The 17,181-nt window shown below is 47.0% G+C and overlaps 1 protein-coding gene and 1 long non-coding RNA gene across 9 annotated transcripts in view; one reads left to right on the top strand and one right to left on the bottom strand.

Moving 5' to 3' along the window:
• KCTD1 (potassium channel tetramerization domain containing 1) overlaps positions 1 to 17,181 on the top strand; it is a 101,999-nt gene that overhangs the window by 20,063 nt on the left and 64,755 nt on the right. Inside the window, exons 1-4 of one of the 8 annotated variants that reach the window (XM_071418552.1) lie at positions 11,983 to 12,300; positions 12,992 to 13,140; positions 13,381 to 13,593; positions 13,751 to 15,691. The exons of 1 other annotated variant lie outside the window; for it this stretch is intronic. In XM_071418552.1, coding sequence (XP_071274653.1) covers positions 12,297 to 12,300; positions 12,992 to 13,140; positions 13,381 to 13,593; positions 13,751 to 15,691 — 2,307 coding nt within the window. In that variant the 5' untranslated portion in view covers positions 11,983 to 12,296. Of the gene's footprint in view, positions 1 to 11,982; positions 12,301 to 12,528; positions 13,141 to 13,239; positions 13,610 to 13,750; positions 15,692 to 17,181 lie in introns of those variants that run through there. 6 more of the 8 variants (XM_071418547.1, XM_071418542.1, XM_071418568.1 and 3 more) reach the window with 6 other exon arrangements.
• Positions 879 to 11,120, bottom strand: LOC139585728 (uncharacterized). Its single transcript, XR_011677263.1, has 3 exons — positions 8,618 to 11,120; positions 5,445 to 5,578; positions 879 to 2,940 (listed from the first exon to the last, which is right to left on the bottom strand). It is a non-coding gene; the product is annotated as an uncharacterized lncRNA (long non-coding RNA).

Genomic DNA, 17,181 nt, shown 5'->3' with positions numbered 1-17,181 from the left:
GATATTACTGCTGTTTGTTCAGCTGTTTGTGTGGGCCCATAGGAACAAGAGAGCAGCCAGGGATTCTCCCAGACAAGTGTGGGAAGTCATCTATCATGAGATGTAATCACAGCTCAGAGAGGAAGGGGTTTTTCTTTTCTCCTGCTTTGAAGGTGACAGCCATGCAGTGTTTTATTTCCTCCTGTTTTCCTCCAGGATTGCAAAGGAGAAGAGATAAAGCAGAAGGAGGAGATTGTAGAAGGCATATTCAGTGTAGCTTCACATATCAGTTCAGTGTATTTTCTGCACCACTTTTCCCTGTCTTTCATCTTTCCAATCTCTCCTAGCAGAAATGTAGGAAACAGTTAAGGCAGATGGGTATGTGATTTTGTTCATTCCCAAAGGAAGAGCAGGTGGTGAGGGAAAGGGCATGGGAGAAAGCATGACATGATTTGGAGAGAGTGGAGGATGAATGAGGAGGGGAAGCATTGTCCAAGCTGGGACTGATGTGTAGCATTTCAGTTACCTGGATATGATGCACAAGGAAAAGGGGAAAAACTGAGGACTTAATCTTAGAAGAATAAGAAAGAAGAGTCCCAGGTCAAGAATAATTATCAGCCAGATTTACCAGCTCAAGACTGGACTGTTGACAGTGGCATCAAAATTAAATTTCTAGTTTATTTCAACTGGAGTGAACAAAGAGAAACTATTACATTTTGTACCCCTTTGAGAGTTGTGAAAATGGCAAATGAGAGAACCCTTGGTGTGCCTTAAAACAGAATTTTTCTTCACTTTCAGCCACCTTTGTGGCCAGGTGGTTCTGTCTAATGAAGGTAATTGCAAGATATGTGCTGCTTGGCACATATCTTGCAATCCATACCAGGAGTCCTTACCAGGTGTCCCAGGAGAAATCCTCACTTGCCTCTGCAGATACAGCGAATTTACTTAGGCTTCACCTGTGATTGCAGGAGCTTGTCTTGAGAGAAGGTTGCTGGAAGTTTTGAACAGAGCTGACCTGAGGCTCTAGCAACACAGAAGCTGCTGAGGGCAGCAGATTGCCTTGAGGAACAAATCAGCACTGGTCCCAAGTCTATGTCATCTGTGCCAGAGCCCTAGAAGATGAGACTTGGTCTTGCTGCTACCTTCACCAAGGGAGAGTCACTGCTGGGAGGGAAAAGAGGCAAATCCCACCTCTTGTCAGCCGTGGGATGAAGGGATGAAGGAAATCTGGTTCTGCAGCATCCTTTTATGCCTCAGTTACATGTCCTCTCCCTTTTCTGTGTCAAATATGCTCTTGCTCTGAACCTTGTCCACTCCTGCCCTTTACTAGGACAAGAGTTCAAATTTAGTTTTGCTGCTGAGAATAATTCACCTGTTTTGGATATAGAGCTCATGAATATGCCTGCATGTGCCAAAGGAACATCAGTGGATCAGGGCTACAGGAATGCTCCTACAGTGACACTTTCTATCCACTGTGTCTGCTGATGGGAAGAACTGCAGGCAACCAGACCATATCTTTCACTGTTAAATGCTCCTCTCAGCAAAATTTTGGAGAATTGTAGACAGTTTGACAATAGGATGGTGTTAGAGCTCTAAAGGCTTGGCTAGCTGCCAACAAATTTAGAGGGCACACAGGGATTGTTAGAGGAAAGCACAACCTGAGTGGGAGTAATTTCAGAACTATTTAATGTCCTTTTGTGTTTCAGCTCCAGCCCTCCACCTTTTCCTGTAGTTCATTGTTGTTCCATCTTGGTTAACCCAGCCCAACCCTGATATCCCCATATCAAATGTTCTCTGATACAGCAGTAGCAGTGGTTCAAAAGAAGCAAGACAGGATGCTAATGGAGAAAAGAGACATCTGTTTGGTCTGGATTTCTGTGGGGTTTGTTTGGGGTGGTTTTTTTGGCAGGGGGAGGTCTTTACTCGAGAGGAATGTCCATGGTGAAATTTTACTTCTCTCTGTTATGACTTTTAAGTTATAATGGGTCAGACTGGTTGTCATGAGTCCAAGAAGAGTTCCCCTCAACATTGTTAATTTTACTAATGTGATGGTAGATTTTCTAGAGTTCTTGCTCTCTCCTAGAAAATCTTCATGACCCTGAGCTCTCTATCAACATTAAGGTCTCACATATATCATTAGGGCACAGCAGCGGTCTTGGCATCTTTGCAGTTTACTGAGAATGTCCTTTAAAAATATAATAGTTGAATGATGGTTGATTTCACAGAGCAAGGGGACTTTCTATTTCTTCCATGAGGAAACCAAGCCAAATCTGTGATTCAGATTATTCTACCGGAAAGTTTTTAGCTCTTGTGCCCAGATTACTAATATTTTCCCCCAAGGTGTATGCATTTTGCAGTGAGCACAGAGTGGCATGGATCACCAGAAGCTCTCAGATGACTGCAAACAGCTGAGACAGAATTCTCCTTTCCCCAGTCTATTTGCTAAGCCTTATTCTGTTGGCAGATTCAACAGAGTCAACCCAGGCAGTGTCAGCCCAGAACAGAAGGATGTTCTTCGTGGCTGGATGCAAAGAGACAGGTGCAACCAGTGGTCTTAGATTCTCTTTTCTTGCTTTTGGAGTGTTTCTTGAAGTACTTCGCAGGATTAGGTAATAGGTGCTTTATAAGCAATAGGTAATTTCCACATGATAGAAGTTTGATCTTCATTATCCAGACAAGTGTCGTCAAACTTCTTATGCCAATAGAAAATCCCTGCTCATTTCTGCATACTATTCTGTGGTTTGGCAACATGTTACACACACTTGAGAGATACACTCTTTTAGCACTGTGTAAAACAATTGTGTCATCCAAACCAGAAGTTTTATTAACTGTTTTTGATTGTTTCCTTATTTATATTAGTCGGTTTTCAGCTGAAGTGGTTTGTTCCTTTGGTTTATTTTTTTTTATTCCAGCTGAAGTTGTAGAACATTCACAACATTTCCTGTTTGTTTCATGTCCTTTCTGCAAAGCAGAAGAAATTGAGAGGAATGATTCTCTCTCTGAGGTTAAAATGAAGCATACATTTTCATACAGGCAAGTGATAGCTTGCCTATTAAAATAATCATTTATGCATAGGACTTTGAGAAACTACTATTGTAGGGCCAATATTTGCCACTTTTCATTAAAAATGTATTATTACTGATGTATTGTGTGGAGGAGTCTTGCCTAATACAAATACCACAGTGCTTACATTCAAATTATGCTGGAAAATGTTGCTTTACATTTCTGAACCTTTTAAATGGTGAAAACTTTTCTTATTTCTTAATATCGAAATTGTTCTGTTGACCAGCAGATAACACACTATAAGATTTCAGATATTACTCCACTAATTTAACCAAAAATACCGAGAAAGTATTGGACTTAGGTATATTTGTTGTTTTACCAACTGTCACCCAGCTCTAGAGAAAGCTTAAGAGATGGAGCAGTCCTTGAGAGAGCATGAACAAAACCAGAATTCAGCAGCCTATACCTCAGGTGGGCTTTTGAGCAGCACAGAGAAGGAAGGTAGTGGCATTTGTCCATGGTACTAGGGAGAAGCTTCATGAAACCTCAGAGTTCATGGACAGAAAGTATAAAGAAATGGAGATCTGGCAAAATTCCCCAACGTAGAGGCAGTTTGTAGCTTCTGTGTGTGTCTGGTACTACTGCAGGGAGCTGGAATTCTCAACATGACTTCCTAGAATAGTACCAGGCTTCTTGGACTTCATAGAGCTCAAGAGCCAGGCAGACAGGGACCCCTGCAAGGGTTGGACTCGTTCTGCTGAGCAGCCAAAAGGCCTCTGGGTTTGTGTCCTCCATACAACAGAATTTCAGCAACCCCAGTAAGTGAGAATGATTGTACAAGTCCTGGGTGGACAGGAGCTGGCCCATGAGCATCCCACCACGTGCTTCTGGCATGATATAGCTTCAGAATCATTTTCCTGTATGAGTATGGATGTGATCAAAGCCAGGAAGCAAAGCAGGCAGGTTCAAACAGATTTCCTGTGTGTGGATGCTAATTAGTGCTGCTGACCTCAGTAGGACATCAGGATTTTTCTAGTTTATTCAGCTGCATGTGGGGTTCTCTCTACCCATCCCTAATTAGTCCAGGCACCAGTGGCAAACTGGAATTCAGTAGCCAAAATCCTGTCGCTCTCGATATGGGATCTGACAAACTCATTTGAACCAATGGGTTAACAAAATTCTTCTACAACTTCCTTTGAAATACAGTGCCTGCCCAAAAAATGTTAAAAATTGTTCCAGATACTTTGATCTATTTAGCTTTACAAACAAAGCTCCTAGAATTCTGCCTCTACCCTTTAGATATGACTGACATTCCTAAGTACTTAAACTCCAGTACTTTCTGATTGAATAAAACTAGTTCTTGGAGAATATTATGAAACATTTTAGTGTAAGCCAACCCCAATATATCTTGCTGGACAAAGGAAAATGTTGAAAATTTGGGAACTCCAGTGAAAACAGAGGAACTAAATTGATTAAATGCTCTGTCTGGAGTAGTGCAGAATGATCCAAGGGTAATTGCTGAAATAGTAGGAGATTTTGGTAAAGTATCCAGAAAGTCACATCTAGCTAGTCTTAAGGAAAAGAAAAATGTTGTACAGAAAATGTAAACCATAGAAAGACTGTATTTCCCTTCTCTCTACTATGGTGTGCCAGAAAGAGCAAAGGTCAGCTGTTCAGAAGAACACTGTGTTCACTAAGTCTAATTTAATTATCTACATAAGCAGCCATGTTTGCAAATGGCTAAGGACCAAGCGGCTCCCATGGAAACCGTATCAGGTGCGAGCCTGTTTAAAAGTACAGCTGGCTTAAATACCTCTACAACCATTTTTGAGTGCAGAGACCTTCTGATAATCAGAACAAAAAAAGTTCACGGTTCTGAGAACTCAAAGAAATCTGGGTATGAGCTTCTTGAAGTAGTTCTTTGTGATTCTCTGACTCTTCTACGCATATTGCCAAAGAGGTAGCAAAAATGGCTTGTGTGTAGGATTTGGATGGTGATTTTTTGATTAAGAAATTATGTGAGGCAAAGAAGTTAGTAATTTAGAGACTTGTCCAGAAAACCAATTCAAGTTATCAGCTCAGTTCTCAGAGGCAATTTTATCTGGGAAATCCCAGGAGTTCCAACCACCAGCATTCAGAATAAAATCTTAATCATATCTTAAAATCACAGGGATTTCTTCCTAAAATTGCAAAACTGTGGCTTGCCTCCTGATTTCCAAGTATTTCCAAGTATTTACATAATTCAAGCTTTCAAAGTTGTCTGCCAAAGACTAATTTTAAACCTCTCTCGATTCCAGCATATGGAGGAGGAAACTCCAACCAAGTATCGAGAGGCTCTGAGATTTGGCAACCCTGCCATCAAGATGCTACTGTTGAGGCCAAATCCATAGGAATGGCCTTGAAAGAAAGACCCTATTATCTCTCAGCAGCTCTTCAAACTCTCCATCCCCCAAGAAACTCACAATTGGAATAGGATGATGGGCTGTTTGCAAAGAGATTAAATTGTTCACAGCTGCTTGGGAATTAACAAACCTCCTCCTCTTTACGGCGTATTTCTGAGCCAGGTGTAGGATACCGTATGAGGTTCTTGAAGGACCTGGAGTTGGCACAAAGAACAACGTTTTCAAGTCTGCACATATATCTGAGTTACCAGGGCTCAATAATAATTTTCTGGCAGATTAGTCCTGCCCTACAGCAGGTTTCTATGATCACTAAAGCCAGAATGAAAGCAAAGGGTCTGGATTTCACACTTTATATCCTTCCACACTGAAGCTTTGATTTTAAACACTGCTTTATTTTTTTTTCCTTTTAACACTGATCTGCAAGAACAAGTGTGACAATTCACAGGTAAACAGCAGAGTAAACTGAAGGAACAGGTCCGTAACAGACCAAGTGACACACTCATAACTCGAAGGAAATTACTCAGAATAACTCGATAAACCTTTGCCAAGATTGCTAAGGGAGAGATCAAGCACTGCAAATTGCAAATGTGACCTTGTTTTGTCCAAGGCAAAGGAAGAGTTTGTAATTTTTCTCTTGCTTATTTTAACAATGCTCATTTCTACTAAAAGCAGAGTCTTTACTAGCAAATAACTACCTGCTTGTAGTTGTGTAATTGATGAATATGCAAAGTCTTGGCTCTAGGATTTTTTAGACTATTTTGTTTGATGATACCTTTTGTTCTGTAAAAAGAAATTGAGTTTTTGCCTTGATCTTCAAATAAGAAAACTGATTCACACCCAGCTTAACCTTCCATAAACAGAAAAAGCAAGGCTATTCAAAGCACAGTACAATTCAGGGCTGGACAAAAAAGCTTTGCAGTTAAGCATTCTCAACAGTTGCAGAAGTGGTTTGTTGGGGTGTTTTTAATGCCAAATTCTTACAAAATACTGATGCTTACCAGATGCTAGAAGGTATTTTTAATCTGTTTTATTACCTGATGCTGGAAAAAGGAGAGGTATATCCAATACATCCAGTCTTTTTTCACTAAACTTTTATCAATTTTCTTTTTGCTTTCTCTGAATCATTTCAGGTTTTCTACTTTTCCAGGCTTTACTCTCTATAACTTAAAATGCAGCAAAATGCAGGTGCAAACTGCAAAAAGACCTATAAGGTCCTTTATGGCCTCTGGCTTTAAACCTCAAATGAAAGTCCTGACAGTATCCTGAGGCTTTACCCCCGGTTTCATTTGAAGACCGATACAGTGGGAACATTTAATTAATGCAAGTGGTTTTGCATAAAGGACTCCCCTTATTTTTAAATATTCTGCCACATTTTCTACCATTTTTTTCTTGGTATGAATTAAGCCATGCTGATAAAGGAGGTGATAGGGTCTGGCAGTAAACACTGCAATACTTTTTTTATCCCAGCACTCTTCTTTCATATGACCTATGAATTTATTCCCTTCTACTTGAATGCTGCTTTACAAGTTAGTATAACTTAAAATTCAACAGCAGTGGAAAGGTGGGTCTGGGTGACAGCCTGAGCAGGGCTCTGACACTGTTTAACAGTGTGTATACACCCTCTGTGGGCTTCCTTTGAACTCACACAATTCTAAAGTTGCTTAAATTGGGTTTGTGTCAACCCAGCTGAGATAACTCAATTGAGAAGAGAAAATCCAAGAAGACAGACCATTGGTACTGGGGTTTTTGCTACATGAATACCTGAAAGGGAATTTCCAAATTCATGATGACACAGACATAATACTGGTGGAAAAGGGGAATAATCAGTTTATTTCAGTCACTAAATCAAAACAAAAGTATATTGACAGTGAATTCATTCTATAAAGAGGCTTTAAAGCCACTAGTCGACGGTCAAAAGAAGATTCCCTTTTCCATGCTGGGCTGTAGGCCAGCTGTTGTCCTGTCCCTTGGGGACCCCATGCTCTGAGAAAAGCCTGGTATGAATAAGTTCCACGGGGTATAAAGCTCTACCTCTGGTCCTGTGCAGGAATCAGTGCTCAGCACACCTCATGGCAACACAGAAGCTTTGGGTCATGCAATGGGGATGGTGAAAGGAACCAAGATAAAATCCATATGGTTCAGAAACAAGTGGGAAAGCGCACTTCTTCAGAGTCTCATGTTATTACATTCTTGTTTGGATTCGAGGTTTTGGGGTTCTTTCCCTTTTTTCCCAAAGGAATGTTTAAGGAGTTTTCTTAGCCAGATCTTGTTATCATATAATCAGTTGTCCCTCCCTGCATTTGTAGACCTCATCCAGCCCAGGGTGACTTCCAGACAGAACTCATAGTTCAAAATAAACTTTTACTGGAAGATTATGATCAGAAAATAGGATTTCAAGAACTCCATATCCAATACAGCATAAAGTTATGCTCTATTACATAGTACTTAAAACACTGTATGAAGTGAAAACTTGTACTTAGACCTACAACACCTGTAAACTGTGGTTTCACAGGGATCCCTCTCTTTGGAGCTTCCTTTCTTGAGTTACTGGCTATGTCCTTCTAAATTTCCCTCACCTTCATGTAGAATGTATGGACTCAGTTGAGAAGGAATAAAAACTAACCAGTTATCAGCCTGGATAGAAAGAGCTCTTTCTGCCTCCATGGAGAGCAAACTTTGTGCCACTAACACACCAGGTTGCTTGGTGTCAGTAGTTCATAGAAATGATCAGACAACCACTACAGCAACTTTAACCAGCTACCACTGTGCCACACAGACCAGCCAATTTGTTTCAATTGCCTCAACACCAGAGAAGCAAAGACAAACACAAACTGAAATACAGCTAAATAAAAGCATTAATATATCTCCTGGCAACTTACCTCCAGCACATTTTAAAAGACCCTTAAAACCTTTATGCAGCACAATGCAATTTATTACCTGCCTCTCTCCAAGCTGTCTGACAACATAGCTCTTCCATATTTTTGGAAGCAAAAGTGCTCCAGCTGCTTGACACTGAAAATAAAGGTGATTTGCAAAGTCTTGCCTTTTAGTTTGCCAAGCACTGAATGTAGGCTTTTACAAAGATGATGGCTTGAGTTTTCTCTGGTTTATTTTGAAAACAAAGCAATTGGGAAACAAATCGGGATCTCAGTAGCAGAAATATTGCTTTTGCAAAAGGATAAAAACAAACAAACAAACAAACAAAAAAGCTGTGAGTGAGTAACAGCAAATACCTGCAGGGGGGAAAAAATAAAATAGGAGCATACTGGGGAAATAGGCTTTCAATTGGCATTGGGGAGCTTCACAAGGGGGCTGGCTTGATGCTGCCTTCACCTTTCACAAGGTTTGGCTGGTAGCTGATGCTTTGATATGTGCAACTACTACTAACATTTCATAATATGACAATCCAAGAGGTGAAATAGCTTTTCTATTTTAAAATCCATTAAGAACAGCTGCAACTTAGTGCTGATGGATACATCCTCACTTTACTAAATCAATGTCTCCTTTGTTGAGTTATATGAAGCTGTTTCATTGCCACGCAGATGGGAGATGCTAAAAAAAAATAAAGAAAAAGAATTTAAATAAAGGAGATTTAAAATATGTTATAGCACACTACATGTTAGCATTAGCTGTCCCTAGTATGAAGAAGTAATGAAACAACTAGAAATATCATATACAAAAATAAAAGAGTAAAATAAAAATGGAATTAGCATTTGAAGTGACAGTTCTGAAATGCTAAAAAAGCTTATCTCAAAACTGCATGTTTCTGGGTGGGAGAAGGATTTCTAGGACATGCTTTTTCCCTAAGTGAATTTTCCAAGAGTCCCATGTGTTATTTGCCTTCTAGTTCTGTAGTGTCAATATGGATTTCTCATACCAATTTCCACATAGCCTGCCCCTACAGTGAAAACATCTTGTGTTTAGAAAACGTATTACGACATTTAAAAATGTTTATTGTATTTAACAGTAAAAGTGTATGTGGACAAAAAGTTATTTTCTTTAAAAAATGCCTGGTGGCTGTTATAAAATTGACTCAAAATGAGTAATTTCCAATCAAAGAATTTATTAATTATTGAAGCAGTTATACTACGTAAGCAAAAGGCTCAGTGCTGGGCGACAGGGGAGTCTCCGCTCCACCAACTGCCACCCCAACTAGTTTCTGATTCAGTCCTTTTATCCTCTCCATCCTTCAGGAGTCCACCTCATCTCGGAGTACTCTGCGCCTGCGCTGGTTGTTGCTAGGGGGTCATCCTTCTACCTCCTGGTGGTCGGTGATGAAGGCTGCAGAGTCTTCCTCAGCTGCGTCTTCTTCACCCTATGTCCTTATTTGGTGACTTCTCCGTGGAAAATTACCAAGATCTTATGATTAACGCAATATGTGCCCTATTAAGCTTAAGCAAGCAAATATCCTGCCTTGCAAACTGTTTATCTGCCCCTGCCCCTTCCCCAGCTTTTCCCTGGTCGTTATTTCTGTGAGTTATCTGCTTGTACCATTTGTCAGCAGGAAAGGTTTCCCTGCTGGGTGTTTATCTGCCCCTGCCCTTTCCCCAGCCTTTCCCCGTCGTTATTTCTGTGAGTTATCTGCTTGTACCATTTGCTGGGTGGGACCATGTGTGGGCTCCTGCAACCCCTTCCCTGGTATCCTTGTGGCTCATATCTCATGAAGTAGTACAGAAATAGTCAGCAGACAACTCTTGTAACACACTGGTCTCTTTCTCATGACGAACAAAATGTAGTCTCTCATCTCAGTGGCCAGCATTAGGGTTAACCCACAAGCTTGTTTTAAGCAGTGTTTTTAAAATAAACTTTTCTAGATGCCTAGACAGGATCCTAAGAAGCAAACGGACCCGATGGTTTTTCTTTGCTTGTTGGGTTTTGGGGTATTCCAGTTTAGTTCCTCGTGAAGCCTCATGATGAAACACCTACCAAGACTCACCAAAGCATGAAGGTTTAGGTGGCTGTAATGAAATAACCACTTACAGAGGCTACGGGAGAAGTAGACTTTGTTAGTCTGAAGGAGAATTGGGCTGTGGAAAGCTTTAGCACAATAGCCGATTGTCAAAGAACACTCCTCTAGCAAGCTCTCTGCTTGCCAGGGGCGAGGCCAGGGGCAAGAGCAGCTTAAAAAAGAAGTGAAGAAAGACCTGAAACTATTTGCTAATGTGGTAACAAGCACTACCTTTATTATGAACCAACTGACTCATGGAGGAGGTTGTTTTGGTTTTTAAACTGGCATGCTCATTCCGTGCTATACGAACTGATCTCCAAGTACTCGTAAGGATAATCCTTAGTGAGGCCAGTCCATGATTAGTGTTCTGTGGGTATCACATCTTTACTGACAGCAGTAATAAAATGTATTCTCCAAGTGCGGACAGGACCTATTTGATAATCAGCCTCAAACCTTGAGTCCTAGGGGAGAATGTAGAATGCTGTCTCTGCCTGCACGGAGCTCTCAGCAGGATAAACCTCTGATTAGTGACGTGGAGGGTGGAGTGGATGTAAGTTTAATGTTATATGCCAGCTCACATTAGACAACCTTGTGCAACTCTGTCAGTTTTGGAATGCAGTTCGATTACCTTATCTAACTGGAGAGCTTGAACAATAGGATTTAAACTTCTGGAATACAACTGACTAGGCTAAATGCTATTTTTAGGAACATAGATAGGTAAGTTAACATATATGTATATGATTAACTTACCTATTTGCATATAGATAATACCTATATATATAGGTATAAATTATATACCTATATATAAGTATATAACTTATGCATGTGTCTTCCCAGTTATGGGCACCTGCAGCACTCTGAACACCTCACTTGCTACTCTAAATTCCCCCTGGCTGCTGAGGTGCTTCCAGTTGATGTGTGTAATACGGATGCTCCGTATACATTTTTCCCCTCCAACCTCACTGCAAGTTCTTTATGTCCTTTAAACTTACTCTTCGTATACTGGGCTGCATATTCATCTGCAAGTCTGTCAACATAGTTCACCTCCCGCAATCAGAAAATGGTGATTAAATGAACATCCAAGTACAGAAGCTGTCAACCTCATGTTCATCTTTTTTAAAGTTAAAAAAAATATTCAATTACCTTTTGCACTCATATGGCTCTGAAAAGGTCTTAAAAAAAAAAGTGTCTTCCACGATCGTAAAACAGAATCAAAGGTCAATGCCGATCACGTAGTTTTTAGCATTTACAGGAAGAATAAAGAAAAATAATGTCTGTAAAAAAAGTTTATGCTGCAAGCCCTGCAGTTCTCTGTCTTCTAGGGTGGGTTGTAATAGCTCCTAAAAGAGCTTGTCTGGGGAATTTAGCTTTTAACCACAACAAGGTACTGTTTGTTTTAGCTATCTGTTTCAGCATTTGGTCCATCTCATGGGACGGTCTTTGAGACTTTGTTTCAGGATTAGGTTACAGATAGAGCATGACAAGGAAAGGAAAAAAATCCTTATTTATATCCTCTAACGTGCATAGGGAAAAAATGCAGCATTTTATATATGTGCCATCGACCTGAGAGGGAACATAATCCGCTCTCAAACTACAGAGTGAGCACAACTTCTGTAGTGCGTGCAACAACTTTGACCTCCGTGTAATTACTCCAGGCTTACATCAATATAACAGTGCCGGGTTTCTCTTCAATTATTTCCCGGGAGTGGCAGGCTCTCTTCCCGCAGCGCTTATTTATTTCGAATTGGCCTAATTTGCTCAACAATTTGCACATCCCTTCTTTGGCATCCCACGTTTCCCGGGACGGCGGGGGCTGGGGCTGTCCGGGCCGCCCCGTCCGTGGCCGTCGGTCCCTGCCCCGGGGGAGCGGCCGCGGGGCTCGGCACCGCCCAGCACCGGCGGGCACCGAGCCCCCCCAGAGGGAACCACCACGGCTGGGGCCCGGCGCTGAGCAATTCTTACGGATGAGTAAGCAGCAAATGTGGTAACTCAGGCCAACAGCTCTGCAATTAGGGCTATAATTTCAGGTGTAGCCAGCAGTCGCAATGAATATTTATTTCATCGTACCGAATAAAAGAAATGGTCCGGCTAAATAGCACGGGGAGTTGTGTGGGGTACTTTAGTTTGGAAAGTTGGGGTGCTACCAGCGGGGACCCCTCTCGTCCCCTCCCGTCCCGAGTAGGACAGGCTCCCTCTCCCCGCGGTAGGCTCATGCCCTCGTTCCTGCCCGAGCCCAGCCCGGCCCAGGACCCTTCCCGGGCAGGAAGGGTAAGGAAGGCAGCGTGCAGCCAGCCGCCTTCCCGGGGCAGAGCCGGGCGGGGGGCGCGGGCGGCGGGGGCAGGGCTGAGCCGGGCTCCGCGCCCCCCGCCCGCGCTGCGCCGCTCCGGGGCTCCCCTCTGCGAAAACACCCGCAAAGTGTCGGGTGGTGTTGGGTCCGGCGGCTCCGCACCCCGGCGCGGTGGCGGGAGCCCCCTCGGGTTTTGGTCCGTCGCGGAAGAGGGTAGCGGAGGAAGAGCGCGGCGGGCGCGCTGGGAGGCAGCGGCGGCACGGGGGGGCCGAGGCCCCTCCGGCTGCCCTAAGGTCTGCAGCCCCCGCAGGAGCAGGAGGGCGGCCCGGAGCGCCCGTCAGCCCCCGAACCCTTATTGCTCCCTCTCCGCAGCCAACCTCGCCGGGGCTCCCGCCAGCCAAGCGAGCGCCGCGGCGACCGACTGGCTGTTCCTGGGCGGACTGCAAGCCGCACGGATGCAATGCCCCGAGCGTCCGTCTCCTCCCGAGCCCCTCGACCGAAATCCGGGCGCCCGATTAAAGGTGCGAGGTCGGCGGCAGGCGATGTCGCGGCAGCACGGCAGGCGGGGAACGGGGCCGGGTCCTCCGCCCGCTCCCCGGCAGCATCCTATCGAGGTCTGAGCCGTGCTGCGGACAGGCACAGCCCGAGCCTTTTGTGTGGGGGGGTTTGGGTTTCGTTTGGGTTTTTGTTTGGTTTTTCTTTTCTTCGCTTTGCAGGGTTTCTTTTTTTTTTTTTTTTTTCCTTTTTGGTCTGTGTTTAAGTTACTGTGGAATGAGGAGGTGCGAGGCGTCGTAGCAGCTCGGTGGCGGTCCGTCCCTACCCAAAGAGCCGCTCCACACGCGGAGTGCTTTCTTTTTCGGGGATGGGGAGGTGGGACGGGTGGCGGGGGAGCCTCCGGGCCGGGGCGCACCTGCCCGGCGGGTCCCCCCCCGCTCCCGGCGCCCGTCAGCGTTGCTCGACGGGACGGACCCGAGGTGAGCGGCGGGCGCGGTAAGTAGCGCTCCCTTCCCCGCGGTACCCCCTCAGCGCGGCTCAGCCTCCTCCCCATCCATGCCAGCCTCTCCCGCCCCTTCCCCGCCGCCGCCAGTGGGAGCGCGGCCCCTTTAAGAGCCCGGCTTTGCCTCCCGGTAGCTGAAGGTCATTAAAACACAAAAGCGCTCCAGCGCTGCGGTCCAATATAGCGCATGCGCCCTGCCCGAGGACTGGCAGGGAGACGGCAATATGGCGAGAATGCCTGGCAGCGGCGGCGGCGGCGGAGAGTGGAGCGGCGGCGGCGGAGGGGGCGGCGGACGCGGCGGAGGCGGCGGGAACAATGCGGGGGACCGGCCGTCCGGCCGCGGCGTCGCCCCCCGCCCGCACCGCTACTGCAGCGCCGGCGAGGAGGAGGAGGGCGAGGAGGAGGATGAGATCCAGGAGGTGCAGATAACGGGGGACGAGGAGGAGGAGGACGGAGCCGATGGGGGGCTGCTGCTGGACGAGGAGGAGGAGGAAGAGGAGATGGGTCTGGAGTGGGACGGCGAGGAGGAGACGGAGCCGCTGCCGCCCGCCCCGGGCCGTACGCCGGGCGGCGGCAGCAGCGGCGTCGGGGCTGCCCCGGGGGGCGCCGCGGCGGCTGCCCCGGGGGTCGGCGGCGGCGGCGGCCCCGGGGGGGCGGCGGAGGACGCGGAGCTGGAGGCGGCCCTGCTGCTGCAGCGGCCGGAGCGGGCGCGGCTGAGCGAGAACACGCGGCTGGCCACCCGCTACGCCGTGCGCATCTTTCGCGAGTACCTGAGCGAGAAGGCGCAGAGCCCCGACTTCGAGACCATGGACAAGGGGGCGCTCTGCCGGGTCCTGCGCTCCTTCTACGCCGAGGCGCGCTCCAAGAGCGGGCAGCTCTACTCCAAGTCCTCCCTCATCAGCATCCGCAGCTCCCTCAACCGCTACCTCAACGAGCCGCCCTACTGCCGCACCCTCGACCTCACCAAGGACCCCGAGCTGCGCGCCGCCAACCTCACCCTGGCCGCTGTCATCCGCAAGCTGGAGGAGCAGGGCGCCGGGCCGGTGGTGCAGAAGCAGGCCATTACCCGCGCCGACCTCCGCAAGCTCTACACGTGCAGCGTCTTCAGCACCCAGAGCCCCTTCGGGCTCCTCAACAAGGTCTGGTTTGAGACCTGCATGTACTTCTGCACCCGCGGCCGGGAGAACCAGCGGGAGCTGGAGGAGGACTCGTTTGGGCTGGCCGTGGATGAGGACGGACGCAAGTTCGTCTACTTCAAGGCGCTGGGGCCCTACCACAAGTCGCGCTCATCCTCCTGGAGCAAGAAGCGGGCGGAGAGCAGCGACGAGGAGAACCTGCCTCGCATGTATGAGACTGGCACAGAGTTCTGCCCCTACGCCAGCTTTGTCAAGTACCTCTCCAAGCGCAACCCCCTCTGCAAGGCCTTCTTCCAGCGCCCGCGGGACCACTGCAGCGAGGGCGACATCACCTGGTACGAGAACAAGGCCATCGGGAAGAACCTCCTGGGTACCCGCATGCAGATGCTTTCCAAGGCGGCCAAGCTCTCCAAGACCTACACCAACCACTGCATTGGTGCCGTCTCCATTGCCACCCTCAACAGTATCGCTGGCATTGGCACCAAGCTGGGAGGACTGCAGCCACCCCAGCACCACCACCCCCCTCCCCACCACCATCACCTCCTCCACCACCCCGCTGGCGGGGGCTGCTACACCCCTGCCGCCCTCAATGGTGGGCCTCGGCCGCGGCCGCCCGCTGCCAACCCCTATGTGCTGCCCAAAGACGGTGACGCTGCGCCGGTGAAAGCAGAAGCGGCCGCAGTGGCCCCGGCCAAGCGGGCGCTCTACGAGGCCGTGTTCCCGGCAGGGGCTGCGGCCGGCGGCGATGCCTGTGGGCCCTCTGCCTCCCCAAAAAGACTCTGCCGCCGCCCCGCCGAGCCCCTGGATGCCGCTGCGCCCGCCGTGGTGGTGGTCTCAGTGAAACATGACCCCTTGCCTCACCTCCTCCCCGAAGCAAATGGGCACAGAAGCACCACCTCACCCACAGTAGTTTCACCTGCTATTGTTACCCCCACACAGGTAACCGGAAAAAGAAAAAGGAAAAAAACCCAAAAAAATGGCAGCCCCTCACCCTGCCCCACATAGTCTGCACTGCCCCCCTCCTTTCTTGCGCCAAGGCTGGGCACTCAGGCACACTGCCAGCTTTGGGGTGGCTCTTGGGTCACGCTCACTCTTCAGGCACCCCAAGAGCCCGGACGCGAGTTATCCAACTTACTTGCCCCCCTCAGTCTCTTCATGCCCTGCCACTGGTCCAGTGGCCACTCACTGTGCCTGGGTGTTGACTTGACTGGTGCCTGGGTGCTGCCATGCTCCCCCTCAGTGGCAGCACCGACCGCTCAGCCCTATGGGCTTCCCCTTTCCTCCTTTTTAATTATTTCCCCCCTCTTTTATTTCTCTTTTTGCGGGAGATGTGACTTAGGAAAGTCGAAAGTCAGTCGGGCCAGAATAGTAGATAGGGGCATCAGGTATCGTTAGTGTGTGTGGTGTTCTTGATGTGCTAATGAACTATTTGAATAACCTCAAATGCAAGAAACAGCCGGGAGAATACTCAATTACACACTAGTAATGAGGGTGTAATTTTAAACTTCAGAAGTTAACAAGAGGGTTAATATGGCAATTGCATTCATCTTGTATTTGTTTATTTAAAATAGCTCTGTTTCCTGGCAGTGATCCTTTTTTTTTTTTTTTAAGGCAAATTGGCTTTACTTGCCTTAGTTACCATAGTGGTGAAATATACAGTAAGAGCACAATTAAACGGGTTTAGGCGCAGCTTAGCCGTGGAATGAGCCCAAATTCATTAGATGTGTTTGGTTAAGGTAAAACGGTGTTGTCGAAAACGCTGTTGAGCTGTGCCTTGATGTGTGCCTTGCAGAGCCCCCTGTGCCGTGTGCCAGCACGTGCTGGTGCCTGCCCCCCATCCCCTCCAAAAGTACTTTCCTCTCGGGTGTTTGAGCGCCGGAGCTAAATTACTTCAATTAAAGCCTCGCTGCACCTCTGCAATTGGCTTGAAGTTTGGAAGCCATTCTAAGTAAATCTGTAAAGCGTACGCAGTTACGTTGTGCCCCATAAAATACCGCGTTTCGGGCAAGAACTTTACTGCTGGCTGCCCTACATGATTACAAAACCCCTCTGACATTCTTGTGTCAAGTAATAACAGGGATCGCAGCCGTCAGCCAGGGAGCGCGGCGCTGGGCAGGCACAGGTATATGACATGCCTGAGCTGTTTCCCGAGTGGAAATACCAGTTCTGGACAGACTGACCCTTTCAAAGAGTTTGCCAACTAATCAACCAGCCTGAAGGCTAATTGGGGTGGGGAGGGGGAGGGCAGGGCTCCCAGCGAATGCCTGCATAAGCATCTATGTTCTTTAAGATACCTGTGACCTCTCCTTTCTTTCAGGGAGGCTTTTTTTGGACCACTTCAGTGGAATACTGTAGCTTGATCCCCTGCTGTGTGTATCTGGTGTCTCTGAATGGCTTAGAGGCTTGATTATGTGCAGATAATGTTTTTG

Source organism: Agelaius tricolor, unplaced genomic scaffold (genome assembly GCF_023055355.1).
Source record: "Agelaius tricolor isolate 1412-34295 unplaced genomic scaffold, bAgeTri1.0.p SCAF_2, whole genome shotgun sequence".
Lineage (NCBI taxonomy): Eukaryota > Metazoa > Chordata > Aves > Passeriformes > Icteridae > Agelaius > Agelaius tricolor.
This window is presented reverse-complemented; position numbering and strand designations above follow the sequence as displayed.